At 42.8% G+C, this 25,077-nt stretch overlaps 1 protein-coding gene across 1 annotated transcript in view; it reads right to left on the minus strand.

Annotated features, from left to right (window-relative positions):
• The window catches only part of prkg2 (protein kinase cGMP-dependent 2), an 80,961-nt gene extending 56,560 nt beyond the window's left edge, over positions 1-24,401 (minus strand). Inside the window, exons 1-3 of the mRNA XM_062981517.1 lie at positions 23,953-24,401; positions 17,124-17,657; positions 980-1,146 (exon numbers count right to left, since the gene is read on the minus strand). Of these exons, the coding sequence (XP_062837587.1) occupies positions 980-1,146; positions 17,124-17,644 (688 nt within the window). The 5' untranslated portion in view covers positions 17,645-17,657; positions 23,953-24,401. The remainder of the gene's footprint in view (positions 1-979; positions 1,147-17,123; positions 17,658-23,952) is intronic.
• Positions 24,402-25,077: the final 676 nt, after the last annotated feature.

The following is a 25,077-nucleotide window of genomic DNA, read 5'->3' on the forward strand; positions in this document are numbered from 1 at the left end:
CTCTCTCTATCTCTCTGTGAGAGGACATCTTCAAAAAGAAGCTGGTCGTTCATTTACTTGGTACACTCTAAGTGAAGTTCCTGAACAGAAGGTTGGATTAGATGGTCTCTGAGACCATAGACCCTTTTATTCTATGATTTTATTCATTCCAATGTGACAGAATAATTTTGTTGCTCAGTAATTTTCCATTTCATTTCTTTGCCTATAAATCGATGAAAGAAAAGTATGGAATAAGTGTAACTTTTAAAATGAGTTAGAAGTCATTACTTTCCAGACAAGTAGAGGATCTTTCTCACACATTGTGCTGATTTTGAAATGTTGTTTTATTAGCCCTTTGCCATTATCACATTTTTTATTGTCATTCAAGGTGATCTTTGGTGAACCTATCAAAGTGTTTTCTTGACAAGGTGCTTTCAGAGGGGTTTGCCATTGCCTTTCTTTGAGGTTGAGAAAGTGTCACTTGCCCAAGATCATCCAGCAGCTTTCCATGGCCAAGTGAGGATTCAAACCCTGGTGTCCAAAGTCATAGTTCAAGATTCAAACCACTACATCATGTTGGTTGTTTAGATAGATAGATAGATAGATAGATAGATAGATAGATAGATAGATAGATAGATAGAGATCATATACTTATAGCTGCAACTTGCATTATTTCTGACACAGTCGTAAATAACAGTAAATGCATCTACAAAATCGAATAAATTTGCCCTGGTTGCTAAACAGGGGCAGCATGCAGTTGGTAGGACAGTGGAATAAAATGGACAGGGAGGAACATATAAGGAAAGGTCCTTTGTATCCCTGCTTGTAGACTAACAAGGAACATTTCTGGCTGACTGCTTTAGTAAACAAGATTCGGGATGGAATAGATAAACTGGGTAGATTATAGCTCTTCATGCAACTAACAAATGGAAAAAATACACCTTATCTATCCTCTTCCTATCTGTGGCTATTTAATTGAACACTGCAAATAGTTACTGACCTGCTAGTACAAATATATGGTTGCCAGGTTCCCCTTGTTTGATTATATAGCTGCCTTGCTGGTATGTTCTTCCATACATACATTCTACCATATCTCTGATCTGCTGTGGATCCAGTCTCTTCAGAAATTGGTTTCTGCTCAGAGCCTCGGTAATGAGCTTTTTCTCACTTGAATTCAACAACAGAGAGGAGACAGAGGAGAGAAGGGCAAAGTCAGATTCATTTGTAGGAGGAAGACGAACCACATTGTGCACTACAAATTCCTTCATTGTGGTATCCGCAGACTAATACCTAGGAAGATAATTCAATCTTTCTGTTAGAAAAGAAACGTTCCAGCATATAAGAAGGTGTTTTGTACTAGGTTAAACTATATGTTAATCTAGTTTAGTCTGGTCTAGTTTAAATGGCAGCGGCTCCCCCAGATAAAGCTGGCATTAAAATTTTTGGTAGAAACTACAACTCTGAATTCCCTCAAAGCATTGTACCCTCACCCCAAAGAAATTATATTCTCTCATCCTGTAGGCAACCAATCTGAAATCTTCAATGGAAGACTTGTTGCCCATTCAACAAACAATGTGATATTTCCATATAACATCACACAAAGCAAGGTCTTCTCAGGAGGGACATACATACTTTCCCTTTAAATGCAAAATTGATTATATGGTTTTACAAAAAAAATAAATCTTTTTTTTTACTATTTTGTTTTTGTATTGCATAAAATATGCATTTTACCTGTGGTTCCTTCCTATTGCACATAAATCACAGAGATTTTACCTTATTACTTGATGTGTAGAAATATGATAAACGGATGAATAATAATGACTGAAAGTCAAACTTGGGGTTAACTTTGGTTTGGAAAGATGAACAGGATTGGTTCATCACGAGAGATATGGGACTGCAAAATGATGTAAAGGTAGACAAAGATAGTGTCATGTTTGGCACCGCAAAATATTGAAAAGTAAATACAGTAGAGTCTCTCTTATCCAACATAAATGGGCCAGCAGAATGTTGGATAAGTGAAAATGTTGAATAATAAGGAGGGATTAAGGAAAAGCCTATTAAACATCAAGTTACATTATGATTTTACAAATTAAGCACCAAAACATGTTTTACAACAAATTGACAGAAATCGCAGTTCAATATATGGTAACGCTATGTAGTAATTACTATATTTATGAATTTAGCACACACAAAAATTGCAATGTATTGAAAACATTGACTAAAAATACATTATTACTTATAGAGACCTATAAAAACATCATTACTAAATAGTAATTTAAAAAATACATTATTACTAAAAGGCAGACTGCGTTGGATAATACAGAATGTTGTATAAGCGAAGGCTGGATAAGCGAGACTCTACTGTACAGTAGATCCCAATAACTGCAGAACCCATATCCATTTTGGCAATCATACCAAGAAAAACCTGTAGCTTGATCTCTGTAAATCTAAGTAAGGCCTCTTCTACGCTGCCATATAAAATCCAGATTATCTGCTTTGAACTGGATTATATGGCAGTGAAGACTCATATCATCCAGTTCAAAACAGATAATATGGTTTATCCACTTTGATAATCTAGAGTACAGTATATGGCAGTTGAGAAGGGGCCTGAGGTGAAGGCACACAACAAGTAAAAGCAAAAGAACAAAGTGACAAAAGGGGAGAATTGGGGCTCTTCCATACAGCCATATAACCCAGAATATCAAAGCAAAAAATCCCACAATATCTGCTTTGAATTGGGTTATCTGGCTCCACACTGCCATATATCCCAGTTCAAAGAAGATAATGTGAGATTTGATTCAGCTGTGTGGAAGGGGCCTAGATGACATGATAAAAAGTAAAGAAACTATACCTTAGAATCATACTAAATAACCTAGGAAGGCCACAGACACTACTGGTGGAGATTTTTTGGAGCTTGCAGTAATGAAACCATGAATATCAAATCCATTGATAAGGAGTCACGCTGTAGTTAAGAAATCGTTAATGATATATTGCAAAGGGATCTGCAATAAAATCTAATTCATTCATCCTTACCCAAAGGCTACAATTACTCCCCAGGGGTGGCAGGAAAAGAGGTACGCTTGCTGTGTATAGTTTGCGTTTAACAGCAGCAGACAGATTCTTCCAGAGAATGATAACGGCACACAGGAAACACTGCAGCTATTCATGACAGCTATTATTAAAATAATTATCTTTCCAGATACAGCATCCCATATGCCTGGAACCTAATTTCCGAAATCTATATTGCCATTCTAAATTAAGACAAGAGGCCAAACCTATGAAGCAAAGTTAATGCCAGAACTGCGGCATACTTCATAATACGGCCAGAAGGATTGGGTAAAGGAACATTAACTGATTGAAAAATCTTAGAAATATTAAGAGGGAAATAAAATCAAATGTAGGAAATAAAAGGGAACTATCATGACTATAATTTTAAAGCGAACTGGAAGACTGCATTGTTGTTTTTTAAGTAGGAGATGAAATTAAGGAAAGCTGTAATATAATTTTTAAGAAAACAAATGGTTGTACCCATCATGAGATTCTTGGAAAAGAACTAGGAGTAATGATGCACTGAGATAGAGGACAATGTATGCTGCCACTCAAAAGGCCACATGGGAGACCTATTAAAGGAAGATGGCAACATTTGGACTGCTATAAAATTTCATACTCAAAATAGGGCAATGGCGTGTATCTGAAAATACCCAAGGTAGAAACAGAGGTGCTGCACTATTTATTAATCATGCAATGTTGTCCAAGATATATCATTCTATCATAATGGAACACTTAAGACTGAAGACAGATCTAGAGATGTAAGCAATGTTTTCATCAAAATAGCATGTTTCCATAAGTATCTTTCCCTTCTTTGCCCATCCTCACAAAAAACAAGACCGGTGTCCATCTCAAGGAATTGACACAAGTTGCGTATCCCTTATCCAAAATGCTTGGGATAAGATTAGGATTTTTTGGGTTTTCGGAATACCTGTATTTGCATGTCCATACATAACAAGATCTCTTGGAGATGGGACCCAAGTCTAAAGACAAAATTCATATATGTTTCTTATAAACCTTATTCACATTGACTGAAGGTAATTTGATACACAATATTTTAAATTTTGGGTATGAAACAAAATATGTGCACATTGAACCATCAGAAAGCAAAGCGGTCACTATCTCAGCTACCTATGTGGACAATTTTGTTGGAGTATTTCAGACTTCAGAATTCCACATAAGGAATGCCCAACCTTTAGATCCACTTCATTCTGCTTTGGTCAAATCTTAGCTGGAATACACTGTGCCCAGTATTTTGGGCATCAGAATAACAGAGGATATTGACAAGTAGCTCAGGCATGGGCAAACTTTGGCCCTCCAGGTGTTTTGGACTTCAACTCCCACAATTCCTAACAGCCTACCAGCTATTAGGAATTATAGGAGTTGAAGTCCAAAACACCTGGAGGCCCAAAGTTTGCTCATGCCTGAGCTAGATCATGTCTAGTAAATAATAGCCAAAATGCTCCTTTGAGGAACACTTTAGGGATCTAGGTCTGTTTGGCTTGGAGGTGAGGAAACTGAGAGGTAACATGATAACTAGCTTTCAATATCTGAAGGGATGTCATGGAGAAGATGGAGTGAGCTTGTTTTTTTGCTGCTCCAGAGACTAGAACATGAACCAATGGATTCAAGAAAGATTACGAAAGAAGAAATTCCACCTAATCATTAGGAACAATTTCTTTACAGTAAGCACTGTTCAGTTTGGAATAAAATGTATGGTGGCAAGATTCTTCTATGGAGGTCTTTCAACAAAAATTGAATGGACATTTTCCAATGCAGCGAGTCTTGTATAGCAGCGAGTTGGACCAAATGGCCCTAAGATCTTAATATGGTGAGTTCTCCACATTTATAGCATTGACTTTTGTGGATTTGACTGTAGATTTTATTAAAATGCTGTCTCTAGGAATCTCTAGAAGTTGACCACACAGTCATGCTGGAGGCCTATATTCCTACAAAATACACTGCCAGTCTTTCAATGTGATTTTATGGTCGCCAGAAGTTGACCACAGAGTCATGCTGGATGACCTAGAGATTCATAGAGAGGTGTTCCCTTAGGAAAAAAATGTAATTTTTTTCCTAACATTAAGTCCTTATATCAGGAGCAAGGCAAGATAAAAATAAAATAAATATGTTTTTAAAATAAAGATATAACATGGCAACAAAGCAATAAAGCCTTTCCTCAAAACAAAGGTCTTCAAGCCTCCTGACCAGCCCTCCCAGGATTGCCACAAATGCCTACTCCCTGTAGCGGCTGTCATGGCCCATGCTTTACAAAACATCACATTTAATAATTTTTATTTATATATATTATGTGTGTGTGTGTGTGTGTGTGTGTGTGTATATATATATATATATATATATTCATTTGCAAATGGGCAGTTCTAAATCTCCATCTAACCTGAAGGGCACCTTTTCCCCTGGATTTCCATGTATCATTATTACTTGCAAGCTGCTCTGTCTAATGAAACAAATCTCAGCACAGCGTTCTGTAAATCTCCAAGGTCTTTTCACTCTTGGATTCATAAAGCAGAGTAAAACTATCCCAGACAACCAGGCTTCACAATGAGATCTCTAGAGGACACCATAAGAGTGAATGATCATTTCCCGCTTAGCAGCTTGATTTATTTCCTTTATTACCTGTTACAGCAAACCTGAAAATGAATGATGGCAATGAGAAAAGATTGGGAAAAATAAGATCAGATGCATAATCATCACAGAGTTTGCAGGTTGAAATGGATAACTTGAATCATTGTGTGCTCCTTAGCTCTACGCTGCAAATATAGGTCACAATGTTCACTTGAAAACAAATCTCATCAGCACTGACTGCCCCATACTGTCATTCTGGGTGGGTGTTTTTACATAAGACAAAGGTATTTAACTGTGATATTAAAAGATTTCCATAGAATATTACTCTCTCAGTGACCATTTCAGACCAACTCACTTTCAAAGTGGAATGGCATCATCTATCTAAAAATGACCCCACATGAAAAGATTTTGTTTTCGTCAGTTTAAAGTTTATGCAACTCTATTTCTGCATCCTTATTTTTCTCCATTTTTGTGAAGACTGGGTTACAAAAGTGGAAAGAACACAAATTGTAAAACAGTATTCCAAATCTGCTCATGCCTGATCTAAACTGTAGAATTAATGCAGTTTTAAACCAATTTAACTGTCATGGCTCAGTGCTATGGGATCTTGGGAGTTGCAATTTTACAGTTTTATCCTTTTCTGCCACATATCAAACTACAACTCCCAGGATTACAATGCATTTGGGCCACTTTAACCCAGTCTGCAGAAAGTGAAGGAAAATAAGGATACTGTAAATAGGAGAAGTAGAAGCAGAGAGAAACTTGACCATTTTAAAAACAGCTGAAAAAGTGAGATGCCAGAGGATTAATCAAGACTCATTTTAACAAATTGGGACTGTTGAATAATATGTTCCTGCAATGACTCCCTACACATGACTTGGAATTGTTCTTTGCTCCAAAGTTTCCACTAGAAACAATTATTTTTTGCTCCCATCCACTAAACTATAGTCTGTGCTAACAAACTGAATGTTTACTCCATTTCCCCAAATTATTACTTTTCTGTCAACTCCCCTGAAGCCCACTATTCAATTTGTAATTTTTACTTGCACCAGTGAATTTATTTATTACTGAGAACACAAGGAAACATTAGCATCATTCAAGGCCCGTCCGGTACAGTTATTTTCTCTCTAAAAAGCTGATTGATGAAACAAACATTGCAAATTTCATTGTGCGGCTCCATAAAATTTTCTCAGGGTAATAATTAGTGGGTATATAATCTTACAAAATAAGAATTCACCTCCCTTATATGATATTAAACTAGAAAACCAAATTATGAGGATCAAACATCAAAAGCAGGAAGAGAGATGGAAAAAAAGTGTTGCAAAATGAAATAAATTGGGGGGAGAGAATCCAAATTAAAGAATTTAACGCAAGGTTTTCTGGGAATTTCTCATTTTTTGAGAAGAGAATTCTATACTTTCCAAATGGGATTACCTGGTCAGAATTATCCCAAGCCTAATATTTTGGGGCAAAAAACAGAGAGCGAAATGTGATGTGACCTTTTGTGATGTTACAGGATGTGGGCACTAATGATATTATGAGGATTATTTTATAAGGGGTGGCCCTGCGAAGTCATTAAGCATGAGACATTAAGCATCAACCATGGTTACAAAGCATACACCATTCTAATTAAAAAAAAACATATCTAAAGAAGGAGAAAAATATATACACATATACCTTTCAAGACAGTGCTCTCACCCTGAGATTTCTCCTCCTCACTCTGAGAAGCAGGGTCAGGCCCCTAATTTTGAACGAGGGCTTTCACATAACATTTAGAAGGGAGCTTATGAGGAAAGATGATACTGGGACACACTGGGAGAAGGGACAGTGAGCATCTGTGAGAGGACACAACTTGCTCAGCACAGAGGTCAATCAATACCAATTTCAGCGGAAAAAATAGTGAAATGCCTTGGGGAATCGGGGAGGTAATTAGTGATGGTTGCATCTCTCATCTGGTAGAGTTCAGCTTTCTCTCTAAACCACTGTATCCCTTCTCCACATCTACAAGGAAGGATGTAGGCATGTCATTTTCGCCATGAAGAATCATTACGTATGGCATATAAGGCAATCACCATTAAGATGGAAAGATAAAATGCCCCCTACCATCATTCATTTAGTATAACTACTGCTAGTGATGAACAATCTCTTAAACTTAATATGGTGGAGTCGTGTGCTTCTAATGATTTTGTTTGTCACATGGAGAAAAATGTATGTTCACTTTCCTGGAAATGTTTTGTGCACAGCATGACCACTTGCTGACCAAAAGGTTGGCAGTTCGAATCCGGGGAGTGGGGTGAGCTCCTGCTGTTGGCCCCAGCTTATGTCAACCTAACAGTTCGAAAACATGCAAGTGTGAGTAGATCAATAGGTACAGCTCTGGCAGGAAGGTAATGGTGCTTTATGCAATCATGCCGGCCACATGACGCCAGCTCTTCGGCTTAGAAATGGAGATGAGCACCAACCCCCAGAGTCGGACATGACTAGACATAATGTCAGGGGAAAACCTTTACCTTTACCCTAAGGAATAGTTACATTTATAGTGTTTTACAATTACAAATGGCCCCTTAAAGGCAACCATATAGCCCTCGGTGAAAATTAGTTTGTCACCCCTGCCTAAGGCCATGAGCTGACTGGGAAAAAAGGTGGCAAAACAGAAGTAATAGTTTTCCTTCTTTCTTTGAAGTTACAAATCACCTCCTTTGAGATCAGTGGTAGCCTCTGTCCCATGCGATGAACAGAATGAAAGACAGTTCTAAGAGCGACTGTCTCTGTCAAACTATCTTTGTTCTCTGTCAAGCCATGGCTGCATGGCTTTTTTCATCTTGAGATCTTTCTTCAATAACATGCCAAATCAGAAATATAGATGCTATGACTCAAGTGCCATCACTTTCCTTCCTTTGAATGCTTTTTAAAAATTGTATTTGCTTCAAGAGCTAGCTTTGAAGGCTAGCATGATGTATTTTTTGCCCTTGTGGATATGATCATTGAAGAAACTTCCTAGGTCAGAACATTTCTATTGGCTCACTTGACCAACTATGGGGGACATGAGTATAATAATATCACCCTTCTTTTCGTGTTTCCAAATATCTAATATAAAAAGTAAAACTGTCTCTCACATTTCAATAGCATCCTCAGTAATGATCTGTGGTAGGCTTATGCTTCATGAAGGTGGCCATACTATGTCCAGAGAGGGACAATCAAAATGGCCTGGAAGCCAAGCCTTAAGAGGAATGGCTTAAGGAGCTTGGTATGCTTAACCTGTAGAAGAGAAGGTTAAAAGAGGGCATAATAGTCATATTTGGATATTTGAAATGATGTCATATTGAAGATGGAGCAAGAATGTTTTCTGCTGCTCAAGGCTCATCTACACAGGTTGTATGAGTTGGCCCAGGGGTGAATGGACTCCATGGTGGCCAAACAATGTATGGGGTCCATTCGGTGTAATGCAGGAGAAGGCTATTTAACACCATTTTCTCCTGCATTAAAAAAAGTGGGACACAGCTTGTTCATGTTTTGGATGCTTCCTATTAAGAAGCAGCTTCAGATATTTACTGCATCATTCCCCCTTCCTTCCTCCTTTTTATACTGCAAAATACTAACATGCGTATTCTCTGAAAATTATTGCAATGTAAAGCCCTTTATTCACTGTGTTGACCGGACAATGGTTGAAAGTTGTTGGTTTTTTTCGTCAGGCATTTAGTGCATGCACTTCAACCCAATGTTACAGGTAAACTATTTTTCATTTATATCAGAATGAGGGCATCTCAAATCCCTTAAATACTGAGTTCATAGCAGCTACAATCTTAATTACCAGAGAAATGCCAGATGGTATAAGGTTAGGAGGCTGGAAAGATACCTGCATGACTCTGGCTCTATCACATAGCTGGTGCCAATTTAGTATTTAATTGCATAAATTCATTTTTCCCATCTTTATACTTGGCAGGTCTAAGTGTAACCCCCAGTAAGAGAGGCCAAAATCCTGCTACCGTCGACCCCCTTCTTGCTTTACCCTGGAAATGCAACTTTCTTTCCCAAGAATCCCAATGTCTATGATAATGCAACCTTGAAAACAAGATTCTAGCTTCCATAAATTCTCTCTAGCCTGTCTACTCAGACAGATATTAGTCATCTGTAGCATACTGAATGTACCAGAGTCATAAATAATAAACTCTACAGTTTACAGAAGTTCATTACTTCGCTGTTTGAAAGCAGTTCTCACTTGCTGTGAATATTTGCAAACCTTGCGTGATATTTTTGTCTCTCCAGTAATCCACGACCCTCCATATCTGTGGATCCTGCATCCAAGAATTCTACTGTTGACAATTTGAAAATATTTCTCCCTCACAAAACATCCAAAAAAGAAAGCTCGGTCTTATCATTTTGTGTATACAATGCAACCCCTGTATCTGCAGGACTTGTAGTCATTTTTTCATTTATCTACCTCTATGTTTTCCAGGTCTTCCAACACAAATCTATGATATTCTTGGGTCAGAAAACCTTCATTCCAATAGGGTTTTTCTTTATCCAAGGTTTTGTATGTCCAAGTGAAGTCTGGGAACATATCCCCATGGATACAGCGGTTATACTTTAATGGGACTTAAGAATCTACAGATTTTTGTATCAATGAGGTATCCTTCAACCAAACCCCACTGTAAACAAATGCTGTGAAATATCCATCACAAATAAATGTCAGAACCCTGCTACTAGAGCCTGGATGTGGCTCTGAGTTTCAGGGTCACTGACATTGATAAGACACCTGCGTCCCAGGACTCGGAGGAGAAACGGCTGATGGACTTGGCGGGGAATTTGCGCGGGGTTTTACTGAGCGGGAAGAGACTGTTCAAATGAGGGGGAGGGTATATAAAGGAGGGTTGGCCGGAGCCTCCCATTCTTGGCTTTTCTGATGTTCATGTTTCCTACAGTAAAAGTTCCTGGTGATACCACAAAGAGTCTCGTGTGTTCATTCAGGAGCGGCTGTGGTGAGCTGACACTAAGCCAAGAATACGGACACCATCCCGCTGTAGCGGTGAGGTGTAACATGCAAGTGGAGGATGAAGAGCTCTTGGGCGCCGGAGGAGGAAGGTCGGAAAGGGCCACTCCCGAGACGGACGCTGAGTTCCACCAGCTGGCGGCCCTGGCGTCATCCACCGCTTATGCCCAGCCAAATGGGGTAACCCAGAGGCGCGGAGTGGTGCGGGGAGATAGCACCGGAGGAGAGGAAGGTTCACCTTCCCCAGGCCCGCAAAAGATGGTGTTTCTGGAGGAGAGGATGTCGGCGATGGAGACCACCCTGGCAGTGATGTCGAGGGCGATGGAGCGCCTGGCGGTTTTGGCGGAGCCGGAGCGAGGAAGGGAACTCCGGGCTAGCTCAATGTGGGACGTGAGCATGGGAAGCAGCCAGGGCTTTGCAGACCTCCCAGCACCGAAGGGAAGGGAAATGCGAAAGGAGCCCGGTGCCCGGCCCAAGATCCAAACGAGCCTGACGCGGGTGGAGGAGAGTGACGACGAAGGGGAAAAGCCTCCGATAATCCCGGCTACGCTCCCAACTGAGACCCTGGTGCCCCTGGCGAATGCCGGGCGTGGCACAGGACAAAGGGAAGCAGCAGCGGGGCCCACTGGCCCGCAAGGGGGCTTGCGACGGGCGGAGGATTGGGGATTGCCACCACAGGGACCCCTACCGAGACGAGAGGAACTAAGGATCGAGTTTGGGGGAGAGTCCTCTGAACTGGATTTTTTCCTGACCACGGTGAGGGGCTATATGGAGGACAATGCCCACACTTTTAGAACGGAATCCAGCCGGGTACGGGCCATTGGTGCAGTGTTGAAGAGGGGAGCGGCCAGCTGGTACGTTCAACTACACGCGCGGCGCGACCCATGTCTGGGGTCACTCCGACGCTTTATGGGGGCCCTGGAGACCCGTTTCCGAGATCCACTGGAGCAGATCCGGGCGAGGGAGGAGTTGAAGACCGTCTCCCAGGGGCAGAGGTCGGTATCTGAGTATGCGGAGGAGTTCCAATGCCTCGCTGAAAAGGTGCCGGAATGGTCTGCAGTGACAAAGATAGAACTCTTCAAAGAGGGGCTCAGGCGGGAGATCCTCTCCTGGGCGGTGCATCGTGATGAGCCTGACACACTGCGCGGATGGATTCAGCTGGCGGGGCGCATCGAGACATCGCTGGCCCAGGCGAGGAGGCACCGAGGAGGGCTACAGCAGCGGCCGCAGATGAAAGAGGGGAGCCGGAAGGAGGGATCAACCCCAGCCGGGAGGAGAACGGAGCCGACAGGGAACGTGAGCACCAGCAGGAGGGGCTGCTTCGTGTGCGGCCGTTTGGGCCACAGGGCTGCCGAGTGCTGGCAGAGAAAAGGGGAAGGCGGAGGCCCGCCCAAACCAAGAGCCGTGGCAGGGAAACGCGCCGAGGAAGAACCACCGATGAGGCACCACTCGGGGGGGTTGGTAAGTCAGGACAAAGCCATGATAGTGGTCCCCATTCAGCTGGAAAGTGGCAGCAAACAAGCAACCTGCAAAGCATTTGTGGATTGTGGATGTTCCAGGAACATCATCTCCCCTGAATTAGCCGAGGGATTGGGATGCGAAAGAACGAACCTAGAATCCCCAATAGCTTTTTCGCAGTTGGACGGATCCACAGCATCGGGATCATTAGCTAAGTACAGTGCCGAAGATGTAAAGTGTAAGATAGGGAGTTGGGAAGGAAAGGTGTCATTTGTGATATCACAAATAGCCAGCTATAATGTTATACTAGGCATGCCATGGCTGGGGCAGGCCAACCCGCAAATCAACTGGGAGGATAAGAGCATGATCTTCAGGATGAAGTTGGAAGGAGGGAGCCAGGAAGTGGAAAGGGAGCCGGGGAAAAGGGGGGAGGAAGACTCTATCAGGATAGCAGAACTGGCAGATAAATTACCCCCAGAGTATCGGGATTTTGTGGACGTATTTGATGAGAAGGAAGCAGACAGTTTCCCACCGAAGCGGAGAGTTGAAGTGAAGATAGAGCTAGTCCCAGGAGCAGAGCTTCCTAAGGCAAAAATATACCCAATGTCGGCTAGGGAAAAGGAGGAACTGAGAAAATACATTGATAAAAACCTAGCGAGGGGTTTCATAGAGCCTTCAAATTCCCCTCTAGGGGCGCCTGTGTTGTTCAGGCGCAAAAAGGACCAAACGCTGAGGCTCTGCATTGACTACAGGGGCCTGAATGCAATCAGTTCTGGAAATAAATACCCCCTACCTTTAGTGAAGGACTTGATCGCCCAGTTATCGGAGGGACAGATATTCACTAAATTGGACTTAATTGAAGCGTACCATAAATTGCAGATTAAACCAGAGGACAGGTGGAAGACGGCCTTCTCCTGTGCATTCGGATTATTCAATTATCGTGTGCTCCCTTTCGGTTTGTGCGGCGGAGGCGCCGCGTTCATGCAATTAATCAACGAAGTGTTGCATCCATTGTTGTACAAGGGAGTCTTTGTTTTTTTAGATGACATATTGTTAGTATCTCGGACTAAGGAGCAACACATAGAACTAGTCAGGGAAGTCCTGCAAAAGTTGAGAGAAGCAAAACTGTATGCGAAGCTTGCCAAGTGCGAGTTCAATAAAGACCAGATAGACTTTCTGGGGTATAGGATTTCCTCCCAGGGAGTGGCGATGGACCCTGCGAAGGTAGAAGACGTGAGGGGGTGGGAAGCCCCCAAAACACGGAAGCAGCTGCAATCCTTCCTAGGGTTCGCAAACTTCTATAGAACATTTATCAAGGACTTTGCGCGCCTCACTTTGCCATTAACGGATTTGTTAAAGACTAAAGGTAGGGGAGAAACAGCCAAAGTGAAGGCCCCAGGGGCCAAACTGACCTGGACAATAGAATGCCAGGAAGCTTTCGAAGCCCTTAAAAAGCGTTTTACTGAGGAGCCTGTCCTACAGCACCCTGATATGTCTAAAGCCTTTGTATTACATTGCGATGCGTCAGACCGGGCATATGGGGCAGTTCTGCTACAGAAAGACGAGGGGGGGAACCTGAAGCCATGTGGCTATCTGTCAAAAAAGTTTAGCGATACAGAAAAAAACTGGCCGATTTGGGAGAGAGAAGCCTTAGCGATTCTAAAAGCACTAGAGTGCTGGAGACACTTCCTGGAAGGAAGTGGAACACCGTTTGAGGTGTGGACTGACCATAGAAATTTACAGTATCTAAGATCCCCTCGTAAACTATCAGCGAAGCAAATTAGATGGGCCCAATATTTCAGCCGTTTTGATTTCAGACTCAGATTCTTCCAGGGGAAACATAATATACTCGCTGACGCTCTCTCTCGGATGCCTCAGCACGGGGGAGGAATTCAGGAATCTGAAGGGAGTATTTTTCTTGATAAGCAATGGGGCCTGGCAGTACTAACTCGAGCACAAGCGGCCAAAGAAAACAAACGTACTGCCATTTCCACGGGGGGAGGAGAAATATGGGAGGAAGAGTTGAAGCGAGCGTATGGAATGGACAAATGGTTACAAACAAACAAAGAAAAGGGAGAATTGTGTGGGGATTTGGTGTTTGTAAATAAGAAATTGTATATTCCTGAATGTTTAAGACGAGAAATGTTAAGGAAGTACCATGATAACAAGGGTGCGGGTCATCTAGGCCCCACCAGGACTATTAAACTGTTGGCCAAACAATGCTGGTGGCCCGGAATGAGGAAAGACGCCAGGGGATACGTCACGCAGTGTGAATTATGTGCAGAGGGAAAAACACCACCGGGGAAGCCCCAGGGGCTATTGCAGAAGGTGGTGGAGCCCATGAGGCCATGGGAATGCGTAGCCATGGATTTTGTAGGCGAACTACCCCCCAGCAGAGGCCACAGATACATTTGGACAATATTGGACCTATTCTCAAAACAGGCACACTTTGTGGCTCTGCCAAAACTTCCTTCAGCTGAAAAACTTGCTGATTTGTATGTGAAGCATGTATATCGCCTACATGGGTGTCCCGACAAGATAATTAGTGACCGGGGAGTCCAATTTACTGCAAAATTTTGGGGAAAATTCTTACAGCTGTTAGGAGCAGAAAGGAACCTGAGCTCGGCCTTTCATCCCGCGACCAACGGGGGGGTCGAACGTACCCAACAGACACTGTGCCAATTCTTAAGGATGTACACCAATTATAGACAGGATGATTGGGCGGACCTTCTTCCGTTTGCTGAGATGGCTTTTAACGGGGCCGTACATTCGGCCACAGGTCGTGCCCCATTCGAAATAGTATACGGACAGGAGGTGGCACCTTTCCCCAGGCTACCCGAGTGGAAGGAAGGGGAGGGCCAGACCGACGAGGAATGGCCGGCCAAAATCAAGCAAGGGTGGCAAACCGTGGTAGAGGCATTGCGGGAAACACAAAAGAAGTACAAGCTCTTTGCGGATCGTAGGCGCCGAGAGGGGGACAAATTGGGCGAAGGAGATCTGGTTTGGCTGAGCACAAAAAACCTGAAATTGGGGTTCCCATCCAAGAAATTGGCTCCACGCTATATAGGGCCATTCAGGGTAGCAAAAAGAATAAACGAAGTGACCTATGAGCTGAGGCTACCAAAGGACCTAGGAAAGGTACACCCGGTATTCCATTGCAGCCTGTTAAAAAAGTATAAAGGAACTCTGGACAGCGGAGAACAATAGTTGTGTTTAATCTTTTCCTTCCAGGACGAAGGGGAGGAGGACGCCATGTCAGAACCCTGCTACTAGAGCCTGGATGTGGCTCTGAGTTTCAGGGTCACTGACATTGATAAGACACCTGCGTCCCAGGACTCGGAGGAGAAACGGCTGATGGACTTGGCGGGGAATTTGCGCGGGGTTTTACTGAGCGGGAAGAGACTGTTCAAATGAGGGGGAGGGTATATAAAGGAGGGTTGGCCGGAGCCTCCCATTCTTGGCTTTTCTGATGTTCATGTTTCCTACAGTAAAAGTTCCTGGTGATACCACAAAGAGTCTCGTGTGTTCATTCAGGAGCGGCTGTGGTGAGCTGACAAATAAATACATTTATTTGCCATGAAAAACAATTTCAACTGAAAAGAGAATTAATGCGCAAAGCTTAAGATACAGGTTCAAGTATATCCTTGCAGCACCTCTGGTTGGAAATGCTGTGATGGCCATGAGGCATAAAGAAAATAAGCAATCATGTTTAAAGCATGGTGTAGGTTTAAAATCTTGTATTTTATCCTCAAACATCAACAACTGTGGATACATTCCTGGTGTTTAGAAATGTTACTTTTCTAAATATAGTGTTCCAGAATCTTCTAGTTGGCTATAGCCATGCTAACTAGAAGATTCTAGGCCAGGCATGGGCAAACTTTGGCACTCTGGCTGTTAGAAATTGTGAGAGTTGAAGTCCAAAACACCTAGAGGGCAAAAGTCTCTCCATGCCTGTTCTAGGCACTGTAATCCCAAAAAGGAATATTTCTAAATTCCATTTTAAAAAATCCTCGCAGAACTTTGCTCCATGCCTCTGGCAACCTGCAGAATGATAACTTTGCAGTGACAGCAAGACAGGTAAAAAGTATTTCCTTACAGTCAAGGTGTAGCTTTTAACTAGAGGGCAAATGTATGCCAGAATGAAGTGGAAACAATATAACTCTGGAAAACTGTAAATATGAACAACAAAGATCCAGTAGGGATTTTGACAAACTTGTACAATCTCGTAAATCATTGGTTCATTACTGTGGCATCAAAACATTAACAATTACAAACTGTCATCCCAACATGTAGCATTAACCTCAATTCCTATCTTATAAATACAATGCTTTTAAAATGGAAAGTTTTCTGCCTATCCAATCAATTGGATAATATGTGTATCACAATAAGCCACACTTTATATTAAGCACCCTTGTGGCTTATGCCACAAATTTGTATGCCAAATGACTGCAAACATAAAGTGGAAGGAGAGTATAATTACAGTAGAGTCTCACTCGCTTAGCCAACGTTCTGGATTATCCAACACATTTTTGTAGTCAATGTTTTCAATACATGGTGATATTTTGGTGCTAAATTCGTAAATACAGTAATTACTACATAGCATTACTGCATATTAAACTACTTTTTCAGTCAAATTTGTTGTATAACATGATGTTTTGGTGCTTAATTTGTAAAATCATAACCTAATTTGATGTTTAATAGGCTTTTTCCTTAATCCCTCCTTATTATCCAACATATTTGCTTATCCAACGTTCTGCCGGCCTGTTTATGTTGGATAATTGAGACTCTAATGTACTTGGTTCTATACACTATGGCCCCTGTATCTGCAGGACCAGTAGCTCTGCTTTCTTTTACCCATGTCTGAGTTGTTCGTTCAACAATGTTTGCTATTACATGCAAAGTCTTCAAACATATCTCTTACATAGTTACAGGGTCATACCGTACATTATGGACACAACTGTATCAAGTTATGGACTTGTTTATATGCTAATCACATTTGACTGCCCAATCACTACACAACATGCCCTGTTCTCTGTGAGGCTAACACACGAGATCCTCTCACCTGGAGGCCTTTCTGACTCTTGCCTTTTCGAAGGAAAACCGAGGCTGCTCAGTCAGGTCGTATGTCCGGCTTGTTGGCTCTGCCGACACACCTTCCTTGGCACCTTTCCTCCTGTTGCTGCATGGCACTGGGCTGACCTTGGGTACTTCTTTAAGAGGGGAAAACAGGAAGGGGTTTGTTCCCTGGGTGTCGACCACATCCTGCAGCTTATTCAGCTGGATGCATTTACACTTGAGCTCTTCGGTGAGGTCTGCAATGGTCCTGGTCTGCTTCGCCAGCTGATCCTGGAGCTCGAGGATGTGGTAGTTCCTCTCGTGCAACTCTTCCTCTTGCCTCTTCAGCTCCCGCTCCAGCTCCCAAACCTTGCTTCTCAGAATATCTGCAGCATTTGTGATTGTGCTGATATTCACACCTTGGTCTTTCACAAACTTGGTGCTGCCACCTGGGCAGCCGTACGGGCAGTTCCCTGCATGGCCTTCTTGCCTCTTGAGGTACTTGTGTTTCACTGAACCATTTCCCATTTGGGACGGTGGCCTGCACAAGGAAACAGATGAAAAACTGTTGTGACAAACAGGAACAGAGAATCAGAACGTTTACCTAGGAGCAAAATGCTAAGACCGGCGAATTTTCTTCCCACGCCGTTATTAAAGATAGAAAGAGAATCTTGCTTCTTTATTTCTTTGTTAAATCTCTTCTTAAAACCATCTGGAAGGCTGTCTGCCGATAAGTCCCCGCACATTTCAAACCAATGGCTCATGCAACCTGCTGCTCTTGTTGGACATTCCTATTAATGTTAATTTCACACATTCAGAACTGAAATACTGTCAGACTGTCAGTAAATAAAACCAAACAGCAACAGTAGAAGCGTGGGAGTAAGGGAGAAAGGAGAGCAACCTCCTCTGCGCAAGAAAGCTACTGGTGTGGGTAGTATGGATCGTATTTTCATATTTATGCCCAAATCAAACAACTCATTTGAAAAACCTGGAAAACAATTCCATGTTTTCAGATACAACATTGCATGCATAAGATATGTAATTATCAAATCAACAGAAAGCAGAGTAAATACTTCAGCATTCATGTGAAACGTCTAAGTACCAAGGCAATCAAACAATCAAGGTGTTGTTCAAAGCCTCATGTTTTCTAACACATCAGTTGATTTTCCAAATGCTGTTTCAGTTTTTGTTTGGAGCTTTGCAAGTTTAACATATCTTTGTATGCAAGTTCCAAAATACTTTCTGTGGATATAGTTTTTGATTACAAGTGACAAAATCAGGACAAATATAGAGCAACGAATATAACTTGCTCACAGTAGAGACAATATTTTAGAAGGCAATTTTCACCGACTGCAATAATCTCTAGGACTTCCAGTCATGCTTGAGGCCCTAGAGATTTCAAGAGGGAACACTTCTCTAGGAATCTCTAGGTCATCCAATGAGATTGTATAATCACCTTCCAAAGGAAGCTGACTGTTGGAAGATCTTGACATTTCTAGAAACACATTCTCTGAGGTAAAGAAAAATATCGATTTCTTTATGTTTTTTCACTTTTATGGGGTTCCCAATCCCAGTTAATGTGAAGGGTTGATGATATATGAAAAATCATATCACACAAACAATTCTCCTGGAATATGCAGACTTACTGTAATGACCTCTCTCCAGTGTTAGCCATGGCCCAGTCCTGGCACAAACTCAACTAGACACACTTGCACACATCCTTCAAGTTCAGTGGTACTTACTCAACTTCCATCATATAGATTTGCATCTTTGGGTCAGTTGCCTCAGCCAGCGGAAGAAACCAAATATCATTGTCCTCTATTACCTGCTCTGTTTTGTAGATCTAATAGGAGGAGCAGGTTGGTTGGCGGGACCTCATTTCTGCCCAGAGTGCAAAATTCCTAGTACTCAGGAACACTAGGTTGTTGTGCATTTTCCGGGCTGTATGGCCATGTTCCAGAAGCATTCTCTCCTGACATTTTGCCTGTGGCAGGCATCCTCAGAGATTTTGACCTCACAACCTCTGAGGATGCCTGCTATAGATATAGGTGAAATGTCAGGAGAGAATATTTCTGGAAAAGGGCCATACAGCCCGGAAAATGCACAACAACCAGTGATTCTGGCCATGAAAGCCTTCGACAACACATTGCTCAGGAACAATTTTGAATTTAATGAATTATATATGTGACAAATTTCTGCTTCTTTCCAGCAAATTATGAAAAAAAATTACTACTACCTCCTCTTACATGCTGTTTTCATACAATTTCTTAATTGTGCTCCCTTTCATTTTACTATAAAATAAAATTCTACATTATCATCATCATCATCTGCATACTGTTCCATTATCTGGGCAGAGGCCAAAGGGGGACCTAGAAAGAGAAAGATAAGGCCATTTTATGATGGAACCAGAGGGGTTGAATGAGTAAAACTATTTCCCCCTGTTTTCTTTTTATTCCACCCACCCATGTCATCTTCATGGAAACAACCCTCATGTATGACATGGGCGGGGGAGAGGGAATAACCAGCGAAAACGGAGGAAATAGTTTTCCTCTTTCAAATCCCCTCTCCCATAAAATGGACTATCCTCTGTCTGCCCAGATAATGGAACAGTACCATCATCTGCATGTTGTTCTTGGACTGAACGTGGCATCATCTGCATTGCTTCCTCATTTCACTCCATTATTTTCTCAACTATCCCCTTTTCATGTTGTTTTTCCTTTCTTCTTTTACCAGTCATGTCCTTTCCTTCTCTTTATGTTCCACTTGCTTCACTAGCTTTCCTTGGAAGTGGAACTTCATTTCAGCCCTAGCTTTTCTTTTCTTTTTTTAAAATATATTTTTAATTGAAGTTTTACCTTATAAGATAGAGTAAATTAACATCGAAAGAGTGAGAACATTTGATTGTATAGAAAGTAGGAAAACTGAGATTTAAAAAGGATCAAAAAGCTACTTCTTACAAAACAGTGGTCCCCAATCTTTGGTACTCCAGGTGTTTTGGACTTCAGTTCCCACAATTCCGAATAGCTGGTAAACTGGCTGGGATTTCCTGGAACTGAAGTCCAAAACACTTGGGAACCAAAGGCTGGAAACCACTATTATAAAACCTCCTGACTCCTCCTGCCTGCTGCAAGTTTTGGAGGGGTTTATTTGCACCTTGATACTTTCATACAAAAGTATAAAAGTGGCACAGTGTGTTAAAGCGCTGAGCTGCTGAACTTGTGGACCAAAAGGTCCCAGGTTCAAATCCCGGGAGCGGAATGAGCGCCTGCTGTTAGCCCCAGCTCCTGCCAACCTAGTAGTTCGAAAACATGCCAATGTGAGTAGATCAATAGGTACTGCTCCAGCGGGAAGATAACAGCGCTCCATGCAGTCATGCCGGCCACATGACCTGGAGATGTCTATAGACAATGCCGGCTCTTCGGCTTAGAAATGGAGATGAGCACCAACCCCCAGAGTCGGTCACGACTGGACTTAACATCAGGGGAAACCTTTACTTTTACCTCTTTTTACTTTTATACACTTCTTTTCTTATAAAAGTAGCAAAACAAGCATGCTTTTAAACACAGGTACATATTTCCAAAACTTTCCAACACTAATTAGAATACAGTGGAGCCTTGGTATCTGCCCCCCCCCCCCAAATAGATACCAAAATCCATGCCTGCTCAAGTCCCATTATATACATTGGTGTACCTTACATAAAATGACAACCAACTCAATGATGTGTCGGAGAGAGCTTGAGGATTTGTGAAATGGCAGAAGGGTATGCTTACCCATCAATATAGTACTCAATGTTTAGCAGAATTAAGGTTTTCTTTTTGGAATATTTCCCCCCACAAATAATTTCAAAATGAGATTGAATGAATCCATGGAAGCAGGACCAATCATGTACACAATATCTCTCTAGAAGTGGGACAGAGCGTAAATAAATGGCACTTTAAAAAGTGCAGGTACCCATGACATACTTATGACATGCTCGGAGTCAATACATAATCAGAAACATTCAACAAGTTGGTCCCGGTAGGTTTCCATCCTTATCAGGAACAGGTCTTTTGTAAACATAAGGGATCCTAATTGTGCAGTCAAGACCAACCCACTGCAAATATGATTATAATTACAGGCAAAGCTCTCAATGGTTTACTGGATTAAACCTTTGTGCCGACAGGACTGCTGACTTGAAGGGTGGGTTGCTGACCTGAAGGTTGCCGGTTTGAATCCGGGGAGAGCACGGATGAGCTCTCTCTGTCAACTCCAGCTCCCCATGTGGGACATGAGAGAAGCCTCCCACAAGGATGGTAAAAACATCAAACATCTGAGCATCCCTTGGGCAACGTCCTTGCAGACAGCCAATTCTCTCATACCAGAAGCGACCTGCAATTTCTCAAGCCTCTCCTGACACGAAAAAAATAACTGAATTGCTGGGAAAATAAATTCCCCAAAACAATTGTGAACACTGCAGTTAAGCTCAAAAGCAATAGGCAAAGCAGGGCAAAGGGGGGGGGGGGAGATGATGTCATTGCCTCATTTCAAAAAAAGTATACAATTTCTTCTACCTAAGATAACCTAGCAAGTTATGTGCCTGGATACAGAATTTTGTTCACAAACTCTGGACCCTCACAATTTATCGTTTTTCTTAAAAGCTCGAGACAAAAGTGGATGGGAAGGGGAGGAAAGTGTGGAGAGAACTGGGGGTGGGGGGAACAATTGAATGAACTGAGACATATGAATGAGCAGGTATAGGTATGTGTGAATGAAATGAGTGAGAGGTGGTGTGGCATTGCTTCTGCTCACATTTGAGGCATTCCAGAAGGATCCAATACTTGCCACCTGCCTAACTGCAATGAGATTACAATATGGTAATAAGGATCGCAGAGTTCTTTGGCTGCTCCAAAAACTCTCCCATATCCTTCCTTTTGGGGCTGTACTGTTTAAACATTAAACACAGGAGACGGTGTTTGATCAAGTCACATCGGATCTTCGTTTCTTCCTCCTCCTCTCTGCCGAATCCCCCAGAAGCAACAGTGAGACATGCGAGCCATTCTACTCTGCTGCACATCTTCCAAGAGATACCATTATTACAGTCAGTCTCACCCATTTAATCTATAGTCAAATGGGCAAAAGGCATCCTTCTTATGTAAACTTAATTTGCCCATTATTTGTACAGGTAAACAGATAGGGAGGAAGCCTCATAAGTACATGTATATTCTTAATTCTGACATTTGGATGAAACTCATGTTCCTTCTCATCTCCTCCTGTACTTCCCCCTTCCCTAAAAATCATTTCTAGGAAATAATTTTTCAAGGGGAATCCCAGCATTCAATGCAACTATACATAATTAGAGGTGCAGTAAAACTCCATATGGTGACACAGTGTGTTAAAGCGCTGAGCTGCTGAACTTGTGGACCAAAAGGTCCCAGGTTCAAATCCTGGGAGCGGAATGAGCGTCCATTGTTAGCCCCAGCTCCTACCAACCTAGCAGTTCAAAAACATGCAAATGTGAGTAGATCAATAGGTACCGCTCCGGTGGGAAGGTAACGGCGCTCCATGCAGTCATGCAGGCTACATGACCTTGGAGATGTCTATGGACAACGCCAGCTCTTCAGCTTAGAAATTGAGATGAGCACCAACCCCCAGAGTTGGTCACGACTGGACTTAACGTCAGGGGAAACCTTTACCTTTAACTTAAAACTCTGTAACTTAGCTCAAATATCTCTTTTATACTGCTGCAACATGAAGCATATTCCTTTCTAGTTAAATCCCTATCTAACATGGGTGAGAGGCCAAGCAAGTGGGCTTATTATGTTCTCTGGTGCTCAACATGAAGCATATTCCTTTCTAGTTAAATCCCTATCTAACATGAGTGAGAGGCCAAGCAAGTGGGCTTATTATGTTCTCTGATGCTCAACACGTTGCACAACCCCAACCCAAGTGAACTTTCTCCCCCCACAAATGGGGAAAAAAACCCCACAGACTACCATGAAAGGCAGGCAGAATGAAATTAAAGTTATCTCCCGACATCTCTTCCCAGATCTTTCAGCCAGGGGCCATAAAACCGCGGTGCGCATTAATAAAAAAAAACCGTAACAAACGTGCTGCTGTGAATTGTGGCATGATGCAAATTGTTTAAAAGATGGGGACAAGAGGCAGAGAGGCACCCCAGGAGTGTTACAGGCAAAGCAGGGATTCTCGTCACATTCGTCGCTTGAGTCATTCCAGGTTAGTTCTTGCAGAGCTACATCTAGACTGTTGGATGGATGCAGTTTGACAACACTTGAACTGCCCAGGGCCACTGCTATAGAATCCTGGGAGGGCACCCTTTAGCAGAGGAGGCTAAAGACCTTGCGAAACTACAATTCCCAGGACTGTAAAGCATTGAACCATGGCTGTCAAACTGCATTCAATCTACAGTCTAGACTAGGCATGGGGAAACTTCGTCCCTCCAGGTGTTTTGGACTCCAACTCCCACCATTCCTGGCCTCAGGCCCTTTCCTTTTCCCCCTCAGCCGCTTAAGCGGCTGAGGGGGAAAAGGAAGGGGCCTGAGGCCAGGAATGGTGGGAGTTGGAGTCCAAAACACCTGGAGAGCTGAAGTTTCCCCATGCCTGGTCTAGATGCACTGCCTTTCTTACAAATTCCTGGTCCAAGAGTCTCCTCTTCTTCCCAAATAGTAGGGAATATATCCCTGGATGTCTCCCCTAAGCCAACTCCATACTTCCACATGGCTGGGATGCTGCTGCATGCACACAGACACAACCCCGACATTTCCCCGTCTCCGCAAACTCCTTTCCCTTTTCCCTGGCTCTAGCTTTGGGCATATCTGGACTTCCCTCTGACCACTTACCTGCCCTTTGAGGCGGCCGCTTCAACCGTGTTCTCCTTCCTCCTCTTCCTCGCTGGCTTCGCCCTCCTTTGAGCCGCCTTTGCCCACTGAGAGAGAGGAAGGGAGGGAAAGAAGGAAAGAGGGAACGAGAGAAAGAGAGGTTGGCAGGCAGAGGAGGAGGCAGTGCGCAAGAGACGGGCAAAGCGTCCTGTGGGCACCAATGTCGCCTCCCGCCTGCCTCGCTCCCTCTCGCTTTGGATGGGGCTGCTTGTGGCAGAGATGGAGCCCAGGACTGGCAGACTGGCAAGGGAGTGAAAAGGAGAGGATGAGGTTGGAAGGAAGCTGCTGTTGGTGGAGAGAAAGGGAGACAAAGGCAAGCGTGCCAGCAGCTTGCCCTTCGCCCGCAGCAAGAGAGCAAGCAAGCAGGCAGGCAGGCAAGCAGGGAGAGGAGGAGAGGAGACGAGAGGAGAGTGGCTCAGCTGTGTATGTGGGTTACTCCCTCCCTTTCCTCTCTTTCCCTCGCTAGGGCTGCATCTACACTGTAGAATGAATGCAGTTCAGCAGCACTATAACCTCCATGGCTCCCTGCTGTGGAATCCTAGGAGTTGAAGCTTTGCCTTTCTTGCAAAAAGTGTTGGTGCCTCTCCAACCTTCTCATTTCATTATTCTACCCTGTTTCCCCTAAAATAAGACATCCCCGGAAAATAAGACCTAGTAGAGATTTTGCTGAATTGCTAAATATAAGACCTCCCCCAAAAGTAAGACCTAGCAAAGTCTTTGTTTGGAAGCATGACCGCCAAACAGAATACCAGAGTATGCAGGATCGGTAAATGTACATACCATAGATCAGGGGTCCCCAAACTAAGGCCCAGGGGCCGGATGCAGCCCTCCAAGGCCATTTACCTGGCCCCCGCCCTCAGTTTTAGACTTAGGCCCACCCAAAGTCTGAAATGATTTGAAGGCACAATAACAACAATCCTACTTGATTATCTCATTGGCCAGAAGCAGACCCACACGTCCCACTGAAATCCTGATAAGTTTACAGTATGTTGGTTAAAATTATTTTTATTTTTAAATATTGTATTGTTCTTTCATTTACTAATATTGTAAATGAATGATATAGTAATAATATAATATTACATATTA

The sequence above is a fragment of the Anolis carolinensis genome, chromosome 5 (assembly GCF_035594765.1).
Source record: "Anolis carolinensis isolate JA03-04 chromosome 5, rAnoCar3.1.pri, whole genome shotgun sequence".
Classification (NCBI taxonomy): domain Eukaryota; kingdom Metazoa; phylum Chordata; class Lepidosauria; order Squamata; family Dactyloidae; genus Anolis; species Anolis carolinensis.